Source organism: Puma concolor, chromosome D3 (assembly GCF_028749965.1).
Source record: "Puma concolor isolate L17-30 chromosome D3, mPumCon1.1.hap2, whole genome shotgun sequence".
NCBI lineage: Eukaryota > Metazoa > Chordata > Mammalia > Carnivora > Felidae > Puma > Puma concolor.
Genome location: NC_141678.1, coordinates 6390064 through 6416067, shown reverse-complemented (window position 1 = coordinate 6416067; position 26004 = coordinate 6390064). Strand labels below are relative to the sequence as shown.

The window sequence follows — 26004 nt, the reverse complement described above, 5'->3', positions numbered from 1 at the left end:
CCGGTATTCCACTGTATGGCCAACACCACATTTGCTCATCTATTCGCCTGTTGTTGGGTGTTTCGGTCATTTCCGGTTTTTGCCTTGTTCCAACACTGTGACTGTTCATGTGTAAGTCTTTCTGGACGTGTGGGTTCCTTTCTTTTTGGGTAAACACCTAGAAGTGTGCCGTCTGGGCTGCAGGATAAGCATACGTTTAACTTCTCAAGAAACGTGCTTGGGGCGCCTGGGGGGCTCAGTCGGTGAAGCGTCCAACTCCGGCTCAGGCCACGATCTTGCGGTTCGTGGGTTCGAGCCCCGTGTTGGGCTCTGTGCTGACAGTTCGGAGCCTGGAGCCTGCTTCAGATTCTGCCCCCCCTCTCTCTCTGCCCCTCCCCTGCTCATGCTCTGTTTCTGTCTCAAAAATAAATAAACTTAAAAAAAAACCCAACACATCACCTTTTCCCAAATGGTTGTGCCGTTTTACATTCCCTCCATCAGTGATGAAACAGAACAGGCTGAGCCTTTGTAATGTTACCAATATCCCTGGGGGATTCTGCGGCTCACCTGAGCTCAGAACCACTGGCTTAGAGGATGATGGATTGAGGGGGGTGCTCTTTTCCTTCAGGAGGTGACAGGAAGCACGGAGCCTCTGAATCAGAAGTGTGCCTGGTGCAGGGGAGATAGAGGGCCGGCAAGCGGGTCGGTGGGCTTTACTGGCTCTGCGAGGGGAAATGCCTCGAGCGGAGGGGCGGGGGCAGGGAAGGATACGCTGTATGGACTCAATTCTGAATGATGTTGGGAGCCACTGTCGGGTTTTTGAGCAGAAGCGTGACATGATTTTGTAGCTTAGGAAACTGAAGCTCAGAGAGGTGAATGAACCGGCCACAGGGTCACACAGTAAGTGGCTGAGCTGAGATTCAAGCCTGGTCTGTCCACAGCCAGAGCGCGTGTGATTGACCTCTGTAGTCCCTTTGAGCTGTCTTTGGTATCAAATACACACATAAAAAGATGTTTGGAAGCCGTCGATGTCCTGCCAAAGACCACCAGGAACACATAGAAGTTGAGACAATTGGATTTATTACTCATTACAGCGCGGGAGACCGGACGCCCTGCGCAACTGCGGCGGTATCTCAGTAAGAGAACTCAGGGTGTTAGAAAGAACTGATTATAGGACTCGGGCTTTGGTTGGGTGATTCTGGGGAGAGTTAAGGATCTAGGAGTTTTGCCCTGGAGCGGTGCTGTTAGGAAGCAGGGATAATTCTAGGACTGGGGCTCTTAAATCTTATGTATGAATGTATGTATGTATGTATGTATGTATGTATGAGAGAGAGAGCACACAAGCGGGTGGGAGGGGCAGACGGAGAGAATCAGTTTGACTCCACGACCCTGGGATCACGACCTGAGCCCAAACCAAGAGTCGGACACTCGAACCCACTGAGCTACGCAGGTGCCCGGGGCTCTCAAATCTTATCCAGAGGACAGTAGAGCCAGGCTGAGGCTGTCATTGGTAAAGCAGCAGCCATTACTGCTAGTAGCCAAGAAGGGGAGATGTTTGGTATTTCGTGGCCTGGACCATGTTCGTGTTCTGTCTTGTTTTATGGTGGTTCCGAGGTGGCCTTGTCTGATGTTGATGTTCTGTGAAATTGTTATTTCAACGGGAGCACACGGAGGCCAGCTGACAGGGCCAGGCCAGCTCCTGGATGTCCGGCACTGCTCTCTTCTCTCTCAAAGGCTCGACAGTTGTTTGATATTCATGGTGGAAATCGCGCTAGGGGAGAACTAGCTTTGGAACATGATCCTATCCGGAAGGCACAGCTTCTGGCTGCCTTTTTTGCCATCTCACCCAGCTGTGCCAGCCCAGCTGTTTCTGGACCATACCCTGGGGGATTGAAAACTTCCCTGTGTGTGCTTGTTTATTTTTTTTTAAAGTTTATTTATTTATTTTGAGAGAGACAGAGAGTGTACGTGAGAGAGAGAGAGAGAGAGCGCGCGAGCCGGGCAAGGGCAAAGAGAGAGGGAGAGAAAGAATCCCAAGCAGGCTCTGAGATGTCAGCAAGGAGCCTGACGTGGGGCTCGATCCCGCAAACTGTGAGATCATGGCCTGAGCCGAAATCAAGAGTGGGACCCTTAACCGACGGAGCCACCCAGGCACCCCTGTTTGTTTTAAACAACTTTATTGAAATAGAGTTCACATGTCTTCAAATCCACACATTTAAAGGTACAATTCAGTGATCTTCAGTGTATTTACCTGCAACCATCACCCCATCTCATTCCAGAACATTTTCATTGTTTTAAACAGAAACCATATCAGCAGTGACCCCCCGTTTCCTCCCTACTCCGCATCACAGCCCGAGGTAACCACTAATCTACTCTCTGTCTCTACGGATTTACCTATTGTGAATATTTCACGTAACTGGAATCGTAGAATACCTGGTCTTTTGTGACCGGCTTCTTTCACTGAGCATAATGTCCTCAAGTTCATCTGTTTTATAGTGTGGGTCACTGCATTATTCCTTTTCATGGCTGAATCATATTCCATTGTGTGGATAGACCACCTTTTGCTTACCCATTCATTAACTGAGGAACTTCAGAGGTATTTCTGCCTTCTTGTTGTGCCTGGGGTAAAAACAGGACTTTCCTCTGAAAGCCCAGATCACTCTGTAGGAATCTTTATCTCTTCACAGAACTTCTTGTTTCTGGAAGATGAACCAGACTCCAGGAGAGAGTGGGACAGAAGAGGGAAAAGGGAAAAGGGATTTATCCAGTCGGGAAGCTCGCAGCCATTGGCTAGCTTTGTCACCCAGCAGGGGCTCTGACAGTGCAAAGATAACTTAGGGCAGAAGTCCCTGCCTTCGAGGAGCTCACAGGCCAGTGACTGGAGGGGGCACATGTATTGTTTCTCCTCCTAGGATCCACCCCATTTTTCTGGTCTTCTTCAGGGGAACCGCCCCCCCCCCCCCCCCACCTGGTTCCTGGGAAGGAGAAACCCAGGCCTGACCAGCCCGCATTAGCCAACCCGTGGGCCTAGTGGTTGCCTCAGGAATGGGCAGGGACTGACTTCAGACAGTCCAGTGACATTCCATCACACTTTTCCTGGACCTCTTTTCTTTTTCCTTTTTTTTTAATGTTTATTTTTGAGAGAGAGACCAAACATGAGTGGGGAGGGGCAGAGGGAGAGAGGGAGACACAGAATCCGAAGCAGGCTCCGGGCTGTCAGCCCAGAGCCCGACGCGGGGCTCGAACCCACGAACTGCGAGATCATGACCCGAGCCGAAGTCGGACGCTTAACCGACTGAGCCACCCAGGTGTTCCTCCTGGACCTCTGAGAAAAGGTAATTTTTCATTTGGTTCATTGTTCTTCCCATGTGGTTGATGCAAAACTCGGCTGGAAGCCTGAGGCTGCCGGTGGCCATCTCGCGGTGGTTTGGGGACAGCCTGCCTGAGCAAGAAGGTGACAGAAGGAAAGCAGGGCTCAGACACGGGAGACCAAACCGCATCCTGGTGATGTAACCTGAGCAACTGGACCACACTGTGCCTGATTTTTTTGCTACCTTTATGCTTTTCAGCTGCACGAACTCTTAATCTTTAAGAATTAGAAAAATATCGGGGGCGCCTGGGTGGCTCAGTCGGTAAAGCGTCTGATTGTCGATTTCGGCTCGGGTCATGATCTTGCGGTCATGAGATCAAGCCCTGTGGCAGACCCTGTGTTGCCAGCGCTGCCTGCTTGGGATTCTCTGTCTCCTTCTCTCTGCCCCTCCCCCGCTGTGCACACTCGAGCTCTCTCTCTCTCTCTCTCTGTCTCTCTCAAAATAAATAAATACACATTAGAAAAAAGAATTAAATGGGGCGCCTGGGTGGCGCAGTCGGTTAAGCCTCCGACTTCAGCTAGGTCACGATCTCACAGTCCGTGAGTTTGAGCCCCGCGTCGGGCTCTGGGCTGATGGCTCAGAGCCTGGAGCCTGTTTCTGATTCTGTGTCTCCCTCTCTCTCTGCCCCTCCCTCGTTCATGCTCTGTCTCTCTCTGTCCCAAAAATAAATAAACGTTGAAAAAAAAATTAAAAAAAAAAAAAGAAAAAAGAATTAAAAATTCATCATGATAATGGTTGCACAGCTCTGTGAATATAACTAAAACCATTAAACTGTATACTTTAATTTTTTTTTTCAACGTTTTTATTTATTTTTGGGACAGAGAGAGACAGAGCATGAACGGGGGAGGGGCAGAGAGAGAGGGAGACACAGAATCGGAAACAGGCTCCAGGCTCTGAGCCATCAGCCCAGAGCCTGACGCGGGGCTCGAACTCACGGACCACGAGATCGTGACCTGGCTGAAGTCGGACGCTTAACCGACTGCGCCACCCAGGCGCCCCTAAACTGTATACTTTAAATGGGTAAGTTGTGTGGCATATAAACTATACTCGAATAATAAAAAATAACACCAGATAAGGATGATGATAGAACCACTTGAGAATGTTATGGAAACCCAGAAAAAGAGCAGCTCACTTTGTCTGCAAAGCAGACGACAAACAGCCTTCCTGAGTAGATGTTACTCTATGTTACCGGTGAGGAAGCAAAGGCACTCCCAGAAAGGAGCTGAGTATGTACCTCTTAATGAGCGACAGGGCTAAGAATTACATTTCTAGGAGCGCCTGGCTGGCTCAGTCCGTAGAGCACGTGAGTCTTGATCTTGGGGTTGTAAGTTGGAGCCCCACCATGTTGGGTGTAGAGATTACTTAAAAAAAAAACCTAAAAGAAAAAAAAATATTTCTAGCCCATAAGCTGGTCTTTGAAAACACAGTCTTTCCTTAGGCACTGTCAAAATCTAAACCATGGTGCTAATTAATTGACCTAAATTATTTTAAAGCATTTATAGCATCGAGCCTGCTTATCATGAGCATCTCCAAATACACACGGGGAAAATCCCTGTAGTTCTAACGCCTTTTATTTTGGATTTCCAGAGTTTGACAAAAACTTTTTCACGTTTCAAAGTGACTTATGTGAAAAAGTTATGTAAATAAGAAGTCCAGGATGTGAACTTCAGGCATAGCTGGATCCAGGGGCTTTCTGATGGCAATAGCATCTGATATCTATTCTCTGCTCCTCAGCTTGGGAGTTGCATGATGTTGATGTCACTTTCATGCAGGCTATCCACACATGGTGGCAAAGGTGGTCTCCAGGACCTCTAGGGTTAAATCTTACCAATAGCTTCAGAAAATTCAATGCATTTTCATTGCATATCATTGGCTCAGCTTGGGACACATACCTATCCCTGGACCAATCCCTGTACTTATGCTGATTGGTCAAGCTTAGAGCCAGAGAGTAGGGATAGTCTACCTGAGTGGTGCTGGATAAGATAGGAGGGAAAGGAATCCCCAGTGGACAAGTGAGGTACTCTTACGGAGGGGAGAATGGATGTTGAGCACACATAAATAAACAAACAAACAAGAAAACAAACAAATACATTGATGTTTAGTTTGGGACCAGGAAGTCAGTAGTACTCCCTCACACTGTAGAAATATAGTCATCTAATAAAGTTGATATTAAAAATGTTCTCTTTTGGGACACCTGGGTGGCTCGGTCGGTTGAGCATCCGACTTCGGCTCAGGTCATTATCTCACAGCTCGTGAGTTCAAGCCCCGTGTCGGGCTCTGTGCTGACAGCTCAGAGCCTGGAACCTGCTTCAGATTCTGTGTCTCCCTCTTTCTCTGCCCCCACCCCTGTCAGAAATAAATAAACATTAAAAAAAATAAAATGTTCTCTTTTTAATACTTCAGTTTCATTTTCATGATCTGGACTATCCTTTTCTTTTCACTTAATTTCCCAAATCTTTAAATATTGTTCTTCCTCACCCCTGGATTCTACCATCAAGAATGCCCCTCTTCTGTTTTCCTGTAGCATTTTCTATTTGGATTACCCCCTTTAGTCTCTAATTAATTACTTCCAGGTATTGTTCCCCGTGTGCAAGCAGGGCCTACCACAGGGGCCCAGGGTCATGTGACCAGGCCTTCAAATTCACTAGCAGACTCCCATTTAGACATTTCCTTTTTTTTCCTCTTTTTTTCTTTCTTTGTTTCTTTCTTCCTTTCTCTTTCTTTTCTTTCTTCCTCCCCGTCTCTCTCCCTCCTTCCCTCCCTCACCCCCCCATCTATTTATCTATCTATCTATCTATCTATCTATCTATCTATCTATCTATCTATCTCTATGCCCAACGTGGGGCTCCAACTTACAACCCCAAGATCAAGAGTCACATGCTCCACTGACTGAGCCAGCCAGGCGCCTCTAGACTTTTCTTTTCTTTTTTTAAATTTTTTTTTTAACGTTTATTTATTTTTGAGACAGAGAGAGACAGAGCACGAACGGGGGAGGAGCAGAGAGAGAGGGAGACACAGAATCGGAAGCAGGCTCCAGGCTCCGAGCCGTCAGCCCAGAGCCCGACGCGGGGCTCGAACTCATGGACCGCGAGATCGTGACCTGAGCTGAAGTCAGACGTTTAACCAACTGAGCCACCCAGGCGCCCCTAGACTTTTCATTTTTACAGATGTTAATTTTACATTTGGTTTATAATTCAGGACAGGAGTTTGTATCAGTCAGAAAACAGAATCCATTCTAGGTCTTTCCAATAGAAAGTTTTGTTTTTTTGTAAGATTTTATTTTTAAGTACTCTCTACACCAAATGTGGGGGTCGAACTCACACCCCAAGATCAAGAGTTGCATGCTCTACCGATGGGGCTAGCCAGGGGCCTCTCCAATGGAAAGGTTTTAATGCTGGAAATTGGTTAGACATATGCATTAGTTATCTACTGCTGTGCAACAAGGCACCCCAAAACTTAGTGGCTTAGAACAACAATCACTATTATCTTTTGTAGTTTCTGCAGATCTGGAAGTTGAGAGCAGCTTGGCTGAGCAGTTCTGATGCAGGGTCTCTCATGAGTTGTAGTCAAAATACTGGCGAGGGCTGCTCTCATCCGAGGGCTTAACTGGGGCCAGAGCTGCCACTTCCAGGATGGTGTGCTTGATGGCTGTTGGGGGGAGGCATTAGTTTTTCCCCATGTAGGTCTTTCCCAGAGCAGCTCCAGTGTCCTTATGACATGATGGCTGGCTTCCTCAGAGGAAGTGAGTCAAGAGAACAAGGTAGGGAGCGCCTGGGTGGCTCAGTCGTTTGAGCTCTTGGTTTCAGCTCAGGTTATGATCCCAGGGTCGTGGGATCAAGCCCTGCGTCAGGCTCTTTGTTCAGCGCGGAGCCTGTTTAAGAGTCTCTCTCTCTCCATCTGCCCCTCTGCCCATCTCCCCCTCTGCCCCCTCCCCAGCTCGTGTGTGCACTCTCTCTCTCAAAAAAACAAACAAACAAACAAAACCAAGATAGAAACTACGATACCTTTTATGACTTAGCATCAGAAGTCACACATTGTCACATTTGCCACATTCTCCTAGACAGAGGTGAGTCACAAAGCCAGTTCTGCCCCCATGGTCCAGGAGAGGGGAATTAGGCTGCACCTTTTGAAGGGAGGGGGACCAAAGGGTTTGTAGATATGTTTTGAAATCGTCACAACAGGTGATGATAGGAGCCAAGCAAGGGATGGTGAGACGAGCCACAGCTTAGCAACAGCAGAAAGCCGCTATTCCAGTTAGGACTGGAGGGGATGAAGGGAAGTGTGCAATTACCAGAGTCCAGGATCCAGGACCACCCAGCGGAAACGGGAACTTCCGAGGGGCTGGACACTCGAAGATACAGCGGAGATGCTTCCCAAAGCGGAGGGAGACAGATGCTACGGCCTCTCCCTTCCTCCACTTTCTGACCTTCTGTCAGGGTCTGCAACTGGCCCAACCTACCAGGAAGCGGACTGCAAGGGAGCCTGGGAGATGTAGTTCCTCGTGATTCGGGGGTGGGCGGAGAGGGCTGCCTGGGTCTGAGATCAAATGGGCAGAAGCCTAGCACGGAGCCCCCTCCCCCGCCCTCCCGCAAGGACTGATCTGATTAAGTGGTGATATCGTGGTTATGTTTATCTTCACTTCTGATCACTCTATGAAAATTGTTCCCAACAAAGTGACATTTTAAAACTGAAAATGAAAAAAAAAAAAATACTGATGAGAGAAAATCCCTTAGTCTCCTTTACTCTACCCTAATTATAAAACAGACTTCCGTGGGACCAGAAGGGAAAGGGAGTGTTCATACCCAGACAGCAGAAAGCTGAGCTAGCCTTTCTGTGGAAACAGCCTTTTGTTATTCTGTTTAGAACTTGCCAGCCTTTGAGAACTGATGGACGCAACTGTTCAATTTCTAATCTGGTTTCCTAGTCCCTCGCTCAACAAGCTTCTGATTCCAAGCAGAAAGGATTTATTTTGTCTGTTCTAGGTATATACCCCAGAGAATTGAAAACGTATGTCCATACACAAATGCGTGTGTGAACATTCATAGCAGCATTATTCCCAATAGTCAAAAAGTGGAAACTCAAAAATGTCCATCAAATGGCAAACAACGTGTGGTCCGTCTACACAATGCAGTATTATTCAGCCACAGAAAGGAATGAAGTACCACATGGAAGAAACTTGAAAACATGGTGCTAAGTAAGAGAAGCTGGCCACAAAAGGCCACGGATTGTACGATTTCATCTCAAATCCATAGAGACAGAAAATAGATGAGTGGTTGCCAGGAGGGCTGGGGGAAATGGGAAATGGGGAGTGACAGCTAATGGGGACAAGGTTTCTTTTAGGGGTGATGAAATGTTTTGGAATTGGACAGAGGTGATAGGTGAACGACTCTGAATACGCTAACAACCACTGGACCGTACACATTAAAAGGGTGATTTCACGGGGCGCCTGGGTGGCTCAGTTGGTTGAGCGTCCGACTTTGGCTCAGGTCATGTTCCCACGGTTCGTGAGTTCGAGCCCCGTGTGGGGTTCTGTGCTGACAGCTCAGAGCCTGGAGCCTGCCTCGGATTCTGTGTCTCCCTCTCTCTGTCCCTCCCCCATTCGCACTCTGTCTCTGTCTCTCTCAAAAATAAATAAACATTAAAAAAAATAAAAGGTGATTTTGCTGTTTCCCCCTCCCCCCGGCTGCTTGGAGCTCAGCCACCACCGTGAACGACACAATAACTATCCGGACCGGAAAGTTCATGACTGACTGACTACTTTACGGAAACAAATGGTCATCGATGTTCTACACCCTGGAAAGCAACAGCACCTAAGAAACTCAAGACAAACTAGCCAAAATGTACAAGACCACAACAGATGTTATTTTTGTATTTGGATTCAGAACGAATTTTGGCAGTGTTGTTGCAGGATCATTGAGAGAGGCAGTCAAGAGAGAATCATTGAGACGTGTTCCGGGGCAACTTAGTAAGTTTATTTAAGCAGCACAGCGACAGGACCCTTGGGCAGGGAAATCTGCACTCTGGCTGTATGAAGCCGGTGGTTATATGCTTAGTGCTGAAGGGGGAGGGGACGTGCAGGGAGTAGTAGGTCACAAATGTCTTCTTTGAATGTCTACTCGTAAAACTACTTTTGCAAGATTTCTCTGGTGCTTATCATTCAGCTCGGTATGAACTATCAATGAGATGCACAGGCAGTCATGAGACCCTTTAAGTATGTAGCAAGCAGCTCTTACCTGATGCTTATCAAAACCGTGCAGGCTATATAGGTCACCCTTCTGGGCTAAAGGTGAACATTTTTCTGCTCCTGTCCCTCATCAGTGGCAAGACAACTGGCTTTGGCATGATTTATGATTCCTTAGGGTGTGTAAAGATACATGAACCCAAACATAGACTTGCAAGACCTGGCCTGTTGGAGAACAAAAAGACCTCAAGAAAACGGCGAAAAGAATGCAAGAACGGAATGAAGAAAGTCAGGGGCGCTGCAAAAGCTAATGCTGGTGCTGGTGAACAGCGGGCTGGAGATTGGACAACAGAAGGAGTAAAGATTACGGGACGCCTGGGTGGCTCAGTCGGTTGAGCGTCTGACTTCCGCACAGGTCGTGATCGCTTGGTTCACGGCTCATGGGTTCGATCCCCATGTCAGGCTCTGTGCTGACAGCTTGGAGCCTGGAGCCTGCTTCGGATTCTGGGTTTCTATCTCTCTCTCTGCTCCCCCCCCGATCATGCTCACTCGCTTGCTCTTTCTCAAAAATACACATTAAAAAATTAAAAAAAAAAAAGGAGTAAAGATTCTGCATTGATTTTGTCTGTGGTGATTGTGCAGATTTTTCATGTGAGGGTTAATAAACTAAGAGCTTCTATGTGGAAAAAAAGAGAGTGATTTCATGGCATGAATTATATTTCTATTCCTTAGTAAAGCTGGAAAGAAGGGGGGAAGGAGGAAGGAAGGAAGGAAGGAAGGAAGGAAGGAAGGAAGGAAGGAAGGAAGGAAGGGAGGGAGGGAGGGAGGGAGGGAGGACAGGACCCATTTTTTGTTGCACCTCACTGATTACTGATAACCCCCTGGTAGGTTCTGGGCCAGACCTGAGTTGAGAGATTCATTCGTCATTCATCATATATTACTAAGTGCCGGCTATGAGCCATCTGTTTGTTGTGTTGAATGCGTTCACACACACCATGGCACGCGAGCACCTGCCAGTCTGTGCTGAGGACCATAAAAGTGTACATTTACAGTGGGTGGGTCTGGCAAGTCCTGAGAGCCTGTCTTCAGATCCCGAAGTAATGTCAAAAGACACTTGATGACTAATTTATGGCTATGCCACTGAAAAGAAAACCCTCTATAAAGAAGGAACTATGCCAAGTAGTTGATAAGTGATTAGTTTATGGTACTGTGTTTGGAGTTACTTTTGTCTCTTTTCTGATTTTTAGGTAGCACAGTTAATTACATTTCTAATATAAAAAAATAAATTCACAGATGACTTCTGGCTGCATTTTTGGTTTGGCCACCACTGTGTCTTCAAACACTGGAGCCAAGTGTATTTAGATACAGCATCTATGCTTCAATTTGCCACACTCCTCTCTACTCCCTATTGCCTTAAGCTGGGGTGCCTTCACTCATTCATATAAACTGCCTGATCCCTGAAGGCATTTGGATTTGGGTCCCCTGATTTACTTTATAAAATCCAACAATATATAATTCAGGGGGTCCACCAAGATGATAAATGTCCACATTTTAAGTCCCTGGTAAGTGGAATTAGAATATTTCATCAGTTTGAAAGTGAAAATTAATGTATTTAATTTCTAGATAAAAACAGAATTGTTCTTGGCACTTTTCTATACAGTTCGGTTGCTTGGGAAGTCAAAAAACCTGTTTCAGGGGCGCCTGGGTGGCGCAGTCGGTTAGGCGTCCGACTTCAGCCAGGTCACGATCTCGCGGTCCATGAGTTCGAGCCCCGCGTCAGGCTCTGGGCTGATGGCTCGGAGCCTGGAGCCTGTTTCCGATTCTGTGTCTCCCTCTCTCTCTGCCCCTTCCCCGTTCATGCTCTGTCTCTCTCTGTCCCAAAAATAAATAAATGTTAAAAAAAAAACAAAAACAAACCTGTTTCAGTTTAATTCATTAAAAAAATTTTTTTAATGTTCATTTTTTTTGGAGAGAGAGATACAGTGTGGGGGGTGGAGGGGCAGAGAGAGAGGGAGACGCAGAATCTGAAACGGGCTCTAGGCTCTGAGCTGTCAGCACAGAGCCTGACACGGGGCTCGAACTCAGGAACAGTGAGATCATGGCCTGAGTCGAAGTCGGTTGCTTAACCGACTGAGACACCCAGGCGCCCCAGTTTAATTCATTTTAATAGGAAACTACTGTAGGTATTATAAGCAGGAAGAACTTCAATACAGAGAAAGAGAGGCATATAAGTGGGTTAGTGAGGCTGGAGGGAACAGGCTCTGGGCTCCCAGAATAACACAACAGAACTGACCTGCCAGCATAAGCAGGGCCTTTGACACAGTCGGGAGAGCGGGGAGTCAGGGGACATCACTAGAGCTCTTGAGTTCAGTCAAGGAAGCCCTGCACCTGTTTTTTGACACCTGAAGCGGGGAAACTGGCTATTGGGCCACTACTGCCCCCTATTGCCTGATGGTCTTTCAAGAAATAATCCCTAAAAAGAAAAAGAAAAAAATCCCTCAAATTTGCATAGCACCTTCACATACGGGATGCCATCTGATCCTCTTAATAACTTCACTAGATGAGCAAGGCGCGTGGTGGACGTGGTGTCCTCCCCCTTTTACAAGCGAGGAAACTGAAGCTCAAAGCTGATGGGACATAATGAAGGTCACACAGCTATGTGCAAAACTGGAGTAAGCAGCCAGGTCTCCCCAGCGCCAGGTCAGGTCAGCACACTCCACCTAGTGTCATGAATGGGGTCTTTGGTGGCCCCGGGATAGGCTCTGCGAGCACAGCATACACGTGCCAAGACTGTGCCACAGGAGTGCCACAGACTGGCAAATAACCGTAGCCCGGTTGCACAAATCTGCATCACCAACACAGAGGACAGGGCTGCTATGTGGCAGAGGTTACGTCTAGGGACATTCGAGAGAAGAAAAAAGGTGACATTTGGGTTGGGTTTTGAGGGATGATCTGGCAGCAAAGTGCAGAAAATTGTCCTAGCAGCTTGCAAGAGCTGAGGGGGCGTGATGTGGCAGGAGCGCTTTGGGAAACTGACAGAATTCCAATTTTGGAGGATTTGAACCAGGTAAAAAATATTTTTGTAGTTGAAGTATGATATGCATACAGTAAAATAAGGTGCAGTCGTCTTTTTTATTATTATTATTTTTTAACATTTATTTTTGAAAGACAACATGAGTTGGGGGAGGGGCAGAGAGAGAGGGAGACACAGAATCTGGAGCAGGTTCCAGGCTCTGAGCTGTCAGCATAGAGCCCAACACGGGGCTCAAACTCAGGAACCGTGAGATCATGACATGAGCTGAAGTTGGACGCTCAACTGACTGAGCCACCCAGGCATCCCTATTATTATTATTTTTAATGTTTACTTAAACATTAAACATTAAATTATTATTATTTTTAATGTTTATTTAAACATTAAACATTAAATAAACATTTTAATGTTTATTTAAACATCTCTCTTTGAGAGAGAGAGAGAGAGAGACAGACAGACAGAACACGAGCAGGGGAGGGGCAGAGAGAGGGAGACACAATCTCAAGCAGGCTCCAAGATCTGAGCTGTCAGCACAGAACCTGAGGCAGGGCTGGAACTCATGAACTGTGAGATCATGGCCTGAGCCAAAGTCAGATGCTTAATCAACTGAGCCACTCAGGCGCCCCAAGGTGTATTAGTCTTAAGTATAAAAATACTATGTGAACATATAAAAACTTTCCCAAATCCCAGGAAGTTCCCTTGTGCCCTTTCCCAGTCTACTCCCATCTCCATCCTTTCTGGTAGGTTTCTGTGGGATTAGGGTGTTTCCCAAGCGGTAAGTGCTTTCCCTGCTTAATTCCGTTGGCTAAGTACCAGACGGTATTTGATGGCAGGCAGGTAATTCATTCATTGGCCAGAGAACGGAGAAGGGGAGCTCGTGCTCTGAAGGCACCTTCTCGCAATTAGGACTCAAGGCAAGGGTTTCTGGGGTTAGGGTAGAAGGGGCTGGTATGCAAGCCGACGTGGGTTTTTTTTTTTTTTTTTTTTTTTGGGGAAAAGGGGGAGGAGGCTTCTTCGAATCAGAGAGTATCATTTCTTCCCTTAAATGGGAGCGGTCGCACGTGTCAGTGCGATGGTCGGTGTGTTTTTGTTTTAACAATTAGGTGGTAGGGCACCTGGCTGGTTCAGTCCAAAGAACGTGCCACTCTTGATCTCTGGGTTGTGAGTTCAAGCCCCATGTTGGGTGCATAGTTTACCTAAAAAAATAAAATCTGGGGCACCTGGGTGGCTCAGTCGGTTAAGCATGGGACTTCGGCTCACGTCATGATCTCGCGGTCGTGAGGTTGAGCCCCACATTGGGCTCTGTGCTGACAGCTTAGAGCCTGGAGCCTGCTTGGGATGCTGTGCCTCCCTCCACCCCGCCCCCCCCCCCCCCCGCCCCTTCCCTGCCCATGCTGTCTCTCTCAAAAACAAAAAATAAACATTAAAAAAAGTTAAAAAAAATAAAATCTTAAACAACAGCAAAACAATTAGATGGAAATGATCCCGACGTCATCTAGGGGGTTAACAGTCATCTGAACTGGATCAAACTGGTGGAAAACTGGGGACTCGTTTGGAGTTTGTTGGCGAGTCCCTGGTGGCAAGGGGAAGGCAACAGAGAATCTCGAAGCCCTTGGCGTCAGCCCCCATCTCCCTTTACTTCTTCTGTTGCTGCCTCCAAAGTTTTCGCCATCTCTTTAGACAATCTTAGGGCGTCGCACCGGGCGCGGGAGGTTTCCTGATACTGTCGCTTTCTGGTGTGGTCCACGTGAAACTTAGCCTGCGCGCGAAAGGGATGATGGTGGGGACAACGATGTTTGGCCTTTCAGAGCCACCATCCAGGCTCGGGGTGCGCGGAGCCGCCTTGTCCCTCCGCGGCCGCCGTGCGTCCGTTACGTGGCAGCTGCCGGCGCCCGCCAATCCACGGCGCCCGCATCAGCCCCCTCGGGTGGCGCAGCCGGAAGGGGCGGAGCAGAGGCGGCGGCGGCTGAGGAGGCAGCGGTGGCGGCGGCGGCGGCGGCTCTGGAGGCCGCGGTCCCGGTCCTGGCTTCGGCCCCAGCCCCACCATGGTGACGCTCGCCGAGCTGCTGGTGCTCCTGGCCGCTCTTCTGGCCACGGCTTCGGGCTACTTCGTCAGCATCGACGCGCATGCCGAGGAGTGCTTCTTCGAGCGGGTCACCTCGGGCACCAAGATGGGCCTCATCTTCGAGGTGGCCGAGGGCGGCTTCCTGGACATCGACGTGGAGGTGCGGGCGCGCTGCCCGCGGCCGAGGCGGGGTCGCGCGGCGGTTCGGGGTTTGGAGGCGCTGGGGCCCGCGCTGGGTCTGCGGGGGCGCGGGGCGTGGAGGCCGCTGTCCGAGCGCTGGGAGGGGCCCGGGCCGCTGTCTGGCCTCCGCCCGGGCGACCCCCTAACGGCCCTTTCCCCCGCGGCCCGCCGGGATTCCGTGCCGCGGGATGCCCCGCGGATACGGAGCCGTCGCTTAGTTGCTTTGCATTCTCAGTTTGGACGGCGGGTTCCCCGTGGAACCTGTCGCTGAGCTTCGTCGACCAGGCGCCGCGTGTCAGCTCCGGGCCCAGGAGACGCTTAATCTGTCGCGGCTAGCCGAGGGCCGGTCTCAATGGGTCTGTAGCTGCATTCCGTCGTGTTACGGATTAGTATTGGAAAAAGTAAAGCGAATGCCACTGACGGAGGCTAGGCAGACGTTTGCGTTGTGCATTTCTTTATTTTTCATAGAAACAGCTTCAGTGTTTAACCTGTTTTCATTTCAAGACTTCCAGATACCTCCTTCTGCCGTCTCTGGCTAGGGGAAAGCTGGAGTTGGGTCATTCATTTTAGGCGTGATGATTACAGATAAAGTATCTGGAGAAAACAGGAAATTATTTTAGGAAACTAGCGGTCCTCGAATTTCCTCCTATACCTCCCCCTTTTTTTTTTAAACCAAAAGAGTGTTTCTCGTTTTATTTACTTATTTATTTAGGAAACCAGATGTAATACTTAAGTTCACTGTTAGCATGATTATTAATTGGGTTCTAGGATTGTCCATCTGGCAGTGAACAGCAGAGTTGGGCACAAACGACACAGTAAGAGTGAAGTCCAAACATAAGGGGATAGTGGAAGGAGTGACTGATAAAATTAGTTAAGACGTTAAAGGTCAGTTATTCCAGTCTCCAGATTTTGCACGCTTTCTAAGAGGAACTAGGGTGACCGAAGCCTAACCGCTGATGTGTAGCAGATGGATGAGAACATGGGTCCCTTAATTTCCAGTCTAGTCGTTTTCTTAAGCCTTCTGGCATCTCAGATAAAGCAGATTCGTACACTGGTTTGCAGCAATCATTTAGGGAAACCTAGAAATGTAGCTTGCTCAGATTTTTTAGTTTTAAAGATGTTTTTTCATGTTTTGGTGTTAGTAGTTGAGTTTGCATGTGTGTTGGTGATACAGGCCAGTTGGAGACAACGTGTAAGGTGCTATTCTGTTTCTGAGGAGTTGATGTTTAGGTTGGACAGATGAAACGTACATAGTCAGAATTGAAAGGTGCTTTGGAGAGCCATCGAGTCCAGCTTTGTTTCATAAGTGCGAGACCGCAGCCCAAAGACGTTACTGTCACTAAGCGAAAGTTAAATTTTCTTAGCAAATATCCTACTGCCAACGACACCACTTACGGAGAAGTATGGTTTTAAATCTTTTGTGATGTGCATTTCTTTCCTGCCTCCAGATTACAGGGCCTGATAATAAAGGAATTTATAAAGGAGACCGAGAGTCCAGTGGGAAATACACATTTGCTGCTCACATGGATGGAACATACAAGTTTTGTTTCAGCAATAGGATGTCTACTATGACTCCAAAAATAGTGATGTTCACCATTGATATTGGGGAGGCCCCCAAAGGACAAGACATGGAGACAGAAGGTGAGCTGAACATTCAGAAGACTTCTATCACGTTCTAAGAATCAACATTGTGTACGTTTTTATTCATCTGAACGGAGTGTTTATTTTGATTTCTTATTCTAGGCTCATTCACCGTCTTTAAAACCAAAAGCTTTTGTGATACATACTTTTTATTTCTCCAGGACTCCTACTTAACAAAAATAATTTTCTGGAATTTTATATTTCAGTTCTTCACAACGGTCTCTCGCAACTTTTCTTAGTCATTCTGTGCTTTTGTAAGCATGTAGGTTGTGTGTGCTTTAGGTTGTGTGGATTTGCTAATCCTGGTATATACATTGTTGTTTATTGTTCATTTATACATGACCAGTTTGGTTAAATTTTGTTGTTTTATTTTTGTGTGTGTTTATATTTTACACTTTTCTTTAGGTGGTGGAGATACCTGGGATGGTAGGTAGATTGTCTTTTGGCAGCATCCTGTCTTTTTGCGCATTTTTGTTTGCTGCTAATTTCTGCTTTCCTTCATTCTAACCTGTTTGTTCGCATGAGAGTGTTTTTTCTCTTAATTACAAAACCCCTACAACTAATTAGAGTTTTAGACTGATTGTTTTCTGTGGTTTTTACTTGGATGATGGGAGGTACAGATTAGGTCATTTTAAATTAATGGCATTGGAAATATAGGGATTGACATTTTAGTAGTAACATCATACTTTGTTTCTTTTAGATGAATGTTGAGGGTGAAAAGATTCAATTGTAACTGGAGGAGTAAAAGTCTTAATTAAACATAGCTAATGGCAAATGGTGCTGTTGACTTTTAGGGAGTACTTTGTTGGCTTGTTTTTACCATTATTATAGTTTTCTAACTTGAAATTTGGTTGGATGTGAATTCCAGTTCTAGAAGCTGTGTCTAGATATGGTGAGAAAGGCTCTTTCAGCCATATGTTGCAGTTAGATTGATTTATATTTCTCTACTGACCAGCAACAAACCCTGAATTGAGTCTTTTGGAGGAATTGGTTACCAAGAACCAGCACATTTGGATTTTTGGAGGGGAGGGGGCACGATGTACATCAGGATTTGTGGAAACTAGCAGTGCAACACATTTCATAGTGTTAACGTGATAATATTTGTTTTAGATATTAAGCAGTTTATAGGGTACTTACATCATAAAGAAGTTATTTGTTGGGGTGCCTGGGTGGCACAGTTAAGTGTCCAACTTCAGGTCAGGTCATGATCTCACGGTTTGTGAGTTCGAGCCCCATGTCAGGTTCTGTGCTGACAGCTCAGAGCCTGGAGCCTGCTTCAGATTCTCCCTCTCCCTCTCTCCCTCTCTCCCCCTCCCTCCCTCCCTCCCTCCCTCCCTCCCTCCCTCCCCCCCTCCCCCCCTTATGCTCATGCTCGCTCTCTCTCCCTCCCTCCCTCTCTCCCTCTTATGCTCATGCTCTCTCTCTCTCTCTCAAAAATAAATAAACATTAAAAAAATAAAGTATTTGTTAGGTTTTGAAATCTGTAGAATTTAGAGAATCCTACTACTTAGTAATTCTTGTGCTTGTTTTTCGGGGCCACTTACGGCGTAGAACTTGGCTAACCCAAGGAGAATTAGGAGTTTTGAAGGGGTCTGTGCTTGTTCATTTTCTGGAAATTGGTCCTTTCTAAATTTAGAAAATATTGGTTGAGGAATGTGAGTGTTAAATTACTCTTAAATAATCCTTTAACATAATATTTAAAATCCTTGCTTTTGTTAATGTTGACGAATGGAAGCTGTGAAATCAGACCTTACTCTAAAGGAGTGGTCCTCAGGCAAGGGACAGTTTTTGCCCCCCAAGGGAACATTTGGCAATATCTGGAGACTTTTTTTTTTTTTTTAAGTAGGCTCCATGCCCAGCGTGGGGCTTGAATTCCCTACTCTGAGACCAAGAATCGCATGCTCTACCAACTGAGCCAGCCAGGTGTCCCTATCTGGAGGCATTTTTGATTCTCATGGCTGGATGGAAGATCCTGCAGTGCACTGGACAGGCCGCCCACAACAAAGAATTTTCTGCACCAAAATGTCAACAGTGCCATTCATGAGAAGCCCTGCTCCTAAGGTCACATCATGCCTGGGGCTTTCAAAGTGAAGCTAGAGAGGGATGATTGGAGATTCCAACCTAACTACTTTAATATGGGAGGGGCCCTCCAGTGGGAATTTTCTCTTGTGGTATATACTTTTTTCCTAACTGTTTTGTTCATTGTCACACCGTAGCACTATCTAGAAGCATACACTTATTCTTCAGAACTGTCCGTTCACCTTGTATTCATTTTTGGCTAAAAAGAATACCTGATTTTAAACCTTGTGCAGTTGTGAGCTTGTTTTTTCACTTACAATGCCTGGCATTCCCCACTGTAGTGAAATTACTGCTTTGAGTTTCGTAGAAGAATGTTTGAGTTTTGGTGTGAATTTTTTCAAGAATGTTTTCAGGTTTTTCTACACTCAGCTTTATTGAGATTAAAAGTCTGTTTTGATGCTGCTTTTAAATTAACATTAGAGTTATATGATTCTAATGCTATTGCTCTTAACATTAGAGTTATATGATTCTAAGGCATAGATTTTTATTTTAGTTTAAATATTGTTATTTATAGGATTATTAGGAATTTTGTTTGTTTTATATTTTGTTCTCCCCCCCGCCCCGTCTTTTTTTTTTTTCCCCCTTCAGTTAGCAGTCAGTATAGTGAACTTAGCAACAATTCATTAGAGGAGATTTCTTAGGGTTAACTGTTCTCCCTTAGTTAGTAAGTATTACATAGTATGTTTCCCACCCTGAAAGAGGTTTCTGTACTGGGAATGAACTTTAAAAAATGCTTTGAGAATTAAATTGTCATCAGTAGTCCAAAGTGATGTCTGAGCCGTTTCTAAACACCTTCTTTTACATGGCTTCTCTAAGGAATATTTTGAGGACTATTGCTTTAAAAGTATTTTTCAAAAGGAGATTGCCAAATATGTGCCAATCTGTTTTCAAATTTTTCTGTAGCTCACCAGAACAAGCTAGAAGAAATGATTAATGAGCTGGCAGTGGCAATGACAGCTGTGAAACACGAACAGGAGTACATGGAAGTCCGGGAGAGGATACACAGAGCGAGTAAGTTAATGCCGTCACTTTGCAGCAGTGTTTGGTGGCCATGAAATTGTGAAGGTGTATTTCTCAACAGCTTGTTTATATTTTCCTCATGTGAATGTTTTATAAACATTATCTTACTAAAGCCTTGACTTAAAAAAAGCACTTATGCAAAGGTATCTTTTGAGTACATGTTTGTAGAGCTTTGTATTGGACTAGTTTATTATTGGAACACTAAATCTAAAGTGAAAAATGCTGTGAAGAGTTAGCACGAGCTTTTAAGAGTTTAAAAATATCTATGGTCAGCTAAGGAATATTCAGTGATAGTTTTCCTAAAGCAGAAAAGAAAACTGTGAAATGGTTGGTTTTTAATCACATATTTTGAAATTTCTGTGCCAATATTATTATTATATGCTGAGAGTTAGCTTTTTCCCTAACATGGAACATTTAATTTAGATAAAATAGCACTAAAATGTGAATCTAGGCAGCCGCCACCAGGTGAAGCTCACCTTGGGTTCTTAAATTTGTAAACTGGGGACGGGGAGTATATTTGTCTGTGGAAGCAGTGATGGCTGGAAGGAACCCCATGTTTAGTCGCAAAAGCCCATGGTGTAGCCTTAAGCACTATGCTGTGCTTTTGCATGTAAAATTAAGAGGTACCATATTGACACACAGACCAGATACCATATCGTAGATCCAGGTCCACATCTATGGTTCGGTGTTTTTTTATCCTCCAAATAGTTCTTGGGGGCAGATTGCACGGGAGCAATCTTGTCTGTGAATGCAAAGTGCTTTATGTCAGGAGTCTGTTCGAGGTTGGGGTAGGGAGTGGAGAGAAGAGTGACTCTAAGGGATAGTGGGCACAGGCTGAACCTCTTGAAGGTGTGGTTTGTGTTCCCCCTTCCCTCTTACATCTCTGCTTGCCACATATGGAAATGAGCCTTCAGGACCTAGAGCACACACTTTGCCCTTGTATGGGAGAGTAATGAAAAACCACAACAGGCTGGAAAAGTGAGAGCCCCTGTTCTCGCTGATATGGAGCTCCTGTTTTCACTGATATGGATTGGGGCGTGAGGTGGGCCAAGGCTTGTGTACATGCACCCCTGCCTCTTCCACCATGATTCCTTCTCTTTGCCTCCACTCATAATCTGTTCCTCTGGGATCACCACCTTTTCGCCCTCACCAGGCAGGGATCTATTTGTTGAGTACCTTGCTGACCACCAGGGGCCAGCCCATTCTGGGATGAGAAGGACACTGAGCAGAGTCTGAGGTCCAAGAGCTTTCATTGCTTTTTGTTTTAACCAGTTCAGACCTGATGGCTTCAAGGTTATGGGAAGTTCTTGGGAACACGGCAGCCAGAGGGAGCACCTGTCTTCTGGTCTGTAGAAGACATCTAGCCTTATTCTTTCACACCTTATTTGCGCGGAGATGCTCCTGTGTTTGTTTGACAAATATAATTTTAGGCATTCTGTTTATTTTTGCAAATCAAATAGTTCCCATGATGTTGTTTGGTTTTTGTACATCTCCCTGTAGCACTTGCTCCTTAGAAATGAATGTAATGAGACTTTTTTTTTTTTTCCCTACTGCAGTGTTGTGATAATAACAGATCTTCTAGGTCAGGCAGATGTGTGAGTAGTGTGAGGACAGTGTCTTACATACACACTTTCCTAAGCGAAGTGAAGGGAGAGAGAAATACTTCTTTTTACATGATTGGTTAATATTTTGAAGTGTTGACTCAGCCATTCCCCTTTCAGACACAAATCTTGAAAAGCTAGTCATTCACAGGTATGCTAGATATTGGTTACTAAGTCTTCAGCAGAAGTAAACTTCATGCCATGGTTAGTACTAAAATTTTAGCTTGGGTGATTTTTTTAGAGTTCTAGTTAATAATGTTTTTGGGTGTGTGTCTTTTCTTACTCTGGGGGAAAAAAGCCACACTTTTTAGTAGCTAAGTTATCTTTTTGGGAACTTGTCCATTGCTTTTCACTTCTTTTTGAGGGATTGTCAGTCCACTAGCTATTTTAATTTTAGTCAGTGTTTTACAAATGATACACACATATCTAAAAACATGCACTCACTCAGCTGATTTATACCGTTACTGTCTTGCTAATTATAATTGTTTTTAGTATTGGCCATTTGTAGAAAAATCAGAAACTGCCTAGTAATTAAAAACAATTAGGGCTGTAGAATTTGATAGAAAATGTGAAAGAATATGACATAGATTGAGCTTCAGAATAAATGAATAAAGAGTGGTCATGGCTGTTACTTTAAGGATGAGATCCTTAGCTTAAGAGTGGGGTAAATCATGAAACTGGTTCCAGGTTGGTAGTAAGTGCTAGTAGTGGTCCATGAGACTGAGAAACCTCCTGCATCTGGAACAGCTGCCAAGTGCATCATTGATGCTCAATATTTGTTAAATACGTGTTTAAGGAGAAAGTCACTTTGACACATTTTGACTTGGTAGGTAGTGCTTTTTGGGTAACTGTATGATCTTGAAATAATCTCTTAGTTTTTTTTAAGTCCGTTTTCTGATTCAGCAAAAAGGATTATAATGTAGGAATATTTTAATGGGAGGGAGAAAGAAGGTTGTATTGGGTTTTAACCCTAGAGGTTAAAGTCACTTGGGCAAGTCACTTTTCCCCTCTGTTCCCCATAGATAAGCGGAACAGGCTTGACCATACCCCATGAATCCTTAAGGTCCCATTTAAATCTAAAATTTTCTGCTTCTAAGTTTGTTGAGTTGCTTGGGGACAAAAGACAAAAATATTTAGAGTACTCTGAATGGTGTGCAAAATATTCCTTCCCTAAAGACTAGGATGATTTATGATGCTTATGCTTTTTTTTTTTTTTTTGGTGTTAAATTTTGTTTGTTTGTTTGTCCTCACAGTCAACGACAACACAAACAGCAGAGTGGTCCTTTGGTCCTTCTTTGAAGCTCTTGTTCTAGTTGCCATGACATTGGGACAGATCTACTACCTGAAGAGATTTTTTGAAGTCCGGAGGGTTGTTTAAAAAGCCTTTTCCTGATGATCTCAAAATCATAATTCACTGTTTACCAAACATCTTGGTCATAATAATGTCATTAGTTTCTACATTTTTATTTTCAGAACTGTACATTCACAGCTTATGTTTCTTTGTGATTAGTAGATATTGGGGGAAAACACCTTTTTAGGAAAGTTATAGTGAAAATTTGACACTTGATTGGCATAATTTCTTATTTGAATTCTGCCTCCATTATATAGGCCTTTCAGAACTCAAACACTGTAAGTGAAATACAGGCATATAGTCCCTGTTATATCTATTTTCCTTTTGTTTTCATGATAAAATGCAGTTTGTTCAGACAAGTACTTTACGGATAGTACTTCACTAAAATGACTTTGGATCCCTTACCTGCAGTTCAAGTCATTAAAGATTCATTTTGTTGAGTCCTTAGGAGAAACAAGTCTGAATCTTGACATTTTCCACTCAGCCTGTTGGCAGCGCTCTGACTGGGGTGTCACCAGGTTGTTACTTTTATACCTGTCTGTCTTGTTTCTGCTTTGAAGATAAGACTTCCCCAACACCGTGTTCCCCGCCTAAATTTGTATTTTGAACCTAGGACTCAGTCACCTCCAATTAGGTTGATGACACAAGCAGCTAATAACCATTTTTGGTTTCTGTCTAACCTTGTAAGAAGTCTCTCCTAAAGCCAGTTCTCTGGGTGTTGCAGCAAATGGTAGCTCTTTTCTTTCTGTGCTGGCACACCCACTTTCTCCACTCTTGGCATGTAGGAAGTGTGTGCATTCATGCAATTGGAAAAATCTGGATTTTTGATGCCAAAGGGTTAAAGCCTCTTGGATTTCATTGCAGTGATATACAGCCACTATTTTATTTTTGATCAGTGGCATTTTGGCCACTGTTTAATTAGGGTACTGAACATCACTGTCAGTACTAGGATTTTGTTTTTGTTTTTCTTGGGTCTCTATTTTTTGGCACATGTGAATTTTGTTTTGTATAAAATGACATGACTTTCTCTTGGTCTCTGATGATGGGTTTAAAATTAAAGGCGCATCTGGTTGTGGTGTGGGGGTGATCCAGGATTATGTTGTGACTGATGTATGTTAGTTACTTGTACATTTTTTTTGGATCTTTGCAAGGGGAAAGCTACAAGTAACGAGTTTTATATAATTAATTTAAATTTGTTACAGGTTTTCATGTTCAGGATAAACAATTTTTCAACCTTGGGTGAAAATACTGCAACAGTTTTAGGGTGACTGTATTTTACCTTAAGACAGCTGTTGCAACTCCAATTTTTTTTTTTTTTTTTGGGTGTGTGTGAAAACACTTCAAAATTGAATTAAAAGATGTACATTTAAAATTGGTTGTGTATCTAATCTGCCCCAGGTTCAGTAAATAAACAATTCTTTTTAAAAACAGTCTTAGTATTCTGTTTCATATTAATGCTTAAATAACATTTGTTAAAGTACCAGCTTTCTATTCATATTTCAAATGACGCATGTTCATGTTTTCTGAGTTATCATGCCTGATAAATGTCTGTCACTTTTTTTAATGTTTGTTTATTTAATTTGAGAGAGCCCTAGTGATTACACAAGTGAATGGGGGAGGGACAGAGAGAGAGCGGGGTGAGAGAGAATCCTAAGCAGGCTCCACGCTGTCAGCGACAACCCGATGTGGGGCTTGAACTCATGAACAACCATGTGAGATCGTGACCTGAGTCAAAATCAAGAGCTGGATGCTTAACCGACTGAGCCACCCAGGCACCCCAAATTGTCACTTCTTAGGTTTATAAACTTGAGGATCATAAGTAGGAACCCAATATTAGCTTTCTTGGTCTGGTTTCTTTGATGATTCATTGTAAACATCTTAAGTATTTTTTCATTTGGAGAAAATGGAGGTTTTTTTCACTCAAGTATGTGGTTTATGCATGTGGGAAATAAATTTAGGAAGAATTAAGTGATTTGTGCAAGGCCCTCATTGGTGGAATCAAAAACTAGATCACTGCTTTTAGAAACTGTTCCTCTTCCTCTATTACATTAAGGGCCTGCTAAATAATAAAAGAAACTACCATTTGTTGAACACTGGCACTCTGCTAAGCCCTGTATGTGGTCTATCTCATCTATTCTCAAAACAGCCCTTACTTTTGGTGTTATCCTAATCCTCATTTTGGAAATACGGAAACAGGCTTGGAAAGCATCTAAGGATCTGAAAATTAGTAAGTGGAGCCCCAAATGCAAATGCAAGAAGGCCTTTTCCCTCAGGGTTGGTTTTCAGAACTGTGGAAGTCCCATTTTATGTATTTATTATATTATTATTATTATTATTATTATTATTATTACTTTAATGTTTATTTTTGAAAGAGAGGGAGACAGAGGATCTGAAGCAGGCTCTGTGCTGACAGCAGAGAGTCCGACCGGGGGCTGCAACTCACGATCTGTTAGATCATGACCTGAGTCAAAGTTGGACGCTTTAACCAACTAAGCCACCCAGGTGCCCCTGGAAATCCTGTTTTATAAAACAGTTGTCAAAGGTATTTTGTTTGTGATGTGATCCTATTTCAGTGGAGACGTTGCCTCTAGCTTTTTTATCTTTCACTTCATTTAGTTTGAGATAACTGGAGTCTGTAGGAGTACTGCATATTCCCATTTATCCATCCCCAAAATATTTGAGTGACTGCTTTGCGCTATCATTTGTAGCCACTGGTTAAACAAATTAAAGAAAAATTCCCACTGTCGTGGGGTTTACCTTTCCGTGGAGGAGACGAACCTCATATGTAAATTAATCGGCGTATTAAAGGCAAGTGCCATGGAGGAAAAATAAAGCGGGGTGAGCGGTTTTAGTGATTAGGAAAGAGAGGCATCACTGAGATGACATCTGTAAAGACCTGCTGGATGTAAGGGAGCAAGCCATGCACGGAGCAGGGACAGCTATGTGTTGACAGGGCCCCCAGCATGTAACAGGTGGTTGGTAAAAGCTTGCCAAATGAATGTGTGCGTGGACGAATGAGTGGCCGCAGCCAATGGTGAACCCGGGAATGGGAAGATAATGTTCTCCTTTGGGGCTTTCACTTTCTCGGAAGTAAACCAACGTTTATTATACCAGGCATCGGGTCCCCACCATCAACCCTATCTATCTTGCATACCTTTTAACCTGGGTCTCCGGGGCTGGGGTGCATTTCCGTCCAGTCCCTCCAGACCCACTTGTCCTTTGGCCAGGACGCGGTGTTGTGCTGCCACCGGCCTCCGACGGGCGCAGAAAGTGAGCAAACCGGAGCAGAATCCCTCCCGCCGAAAAGCCGCCGCAGAAACGCCTGCTCGCGGTGGGAAGGCGCCCGAGCCCAGGTGGCTGCGCGGGACGGACAGTACAACTCGGGACCTGGTCCCGCTTCCACTCTCCGGCGGTCAGCTTTCCAGCCTCCTGCCGCGAGGGCGCTTTCCCCACCCTGCGGAACTTTGCTGCCGGAGTTCGGTTCCCGGCGGTCCCGAGGGCTTCC

At 45.0% G+C, this 26004-nt stretch overlaps 1 protein-coding gene and 3 long non-coding RNA genes across 5 annotated transcripts; 1 reads left to right on the top strand and 3 right to left on the bottom strand.

Annotated features, from left to right (window-relative positions):
• Positions 1 to 2139: 2139 nt before the first annotated feature.
• LOC147575268 (uncharacterized) lies at positions 2140 to 4134 on the bottom strand. The gene is made up of 2 exons (XR_015242187.1): positions 4025 to 4134; positions 2140 to 3767 (listed from the first exon to the last, which is right to left on the bottom strand). It is a non-coding gene; the product is annotated as an uncharacterized LOC147575268 (long non-coding RNA).
• A 2449-nt stretch (positions 4135 to 6583) lies between these two features.
• Positions 6584 to 8123, bottom strand: LOC147575267 (uncharacterized). The gene is made up of 3 exons (XR_015242188.1): positions 7642 to 8123; positions 7355 to 7473; positions 6584 to 6998 (listed from the first exon to the last, which is right to left on the bottom strand). It is a non-coding gene; the product is annotated as an uncharacterized LOC147575267 (long non-coding RNA).
• Positions 8124 to 14495: 6372 nt separating this feature from the next.
• Positions 14496 to 23929, top strand: TMED2 (transmembrane p24 trafficking protein 2). Of its 2 annotated transcripts, XM_086681506.1 has the most exons (5): positions 14496 to 14787; positions 16256 to 16448; positions 16854 to 16874; positions 19431 to 19538; positions 22402 to 23929. In XM_086681506.1, exons 1-5 carry the CDS (start codon positions 14608 to 14610, stop codon positions 22524 to 22526), a joined length of 627 nt encoding a protein of 208 aa, XP_086537632.1. In that variant the 5' UTR covers positions 14496 to 14607; the 3' UTR covers positions 22527 to 23929. The 2 variants fall into 2 exon arrangements, with proteins under 2 accessions (XP_086537632.1, XP_086537633.1); XM_086681507.1 differs by lacking the exon at positions 16854 to 16874 and having other exon boundaries at positions 14501 to 14787.
• On the bottom strand, positions 15245 to 25998 carry LOC147575266 (uncharacterized). The gene is made up of 2 exons (XR_015242186.1): positions 25654 to 25998; positions 15245 to 15401 (listed from the first exon to the last, which is right to left on the bottom strand). It is a non-coding gene; the product is annotated as an uncharacterized LOC147575266 (long non-coding RNA).
• Positions 25999 to 26004: the final 6 nt, after the last annotated feature.

Excerpts from the sequence above, each read along its gene's own strand:
- TMED2 (XM_086681506.1), top strand. The coding sequence starts at position 14,608 with ATGGTGACGCTCGCCGAGCTGCTGGTGCTCCTGGCCGCTCTTCTGGCC. Across the intron at positions 16,449-16,853 it reads ACAAGACATGGAGACAGAAG|GTGGTGGAGATACCTGGGAT; the intron begins GTGAGCTGAACA and ends ACTTTTCTTTAG. Across the intron at positions 19,539-22,401 it reads GGAGAGGATACACAGAGCGA|TCAACGACAACACAAACAGC; the intron begins GTAAGTTAATGC and ends TTGTCCTCACAG.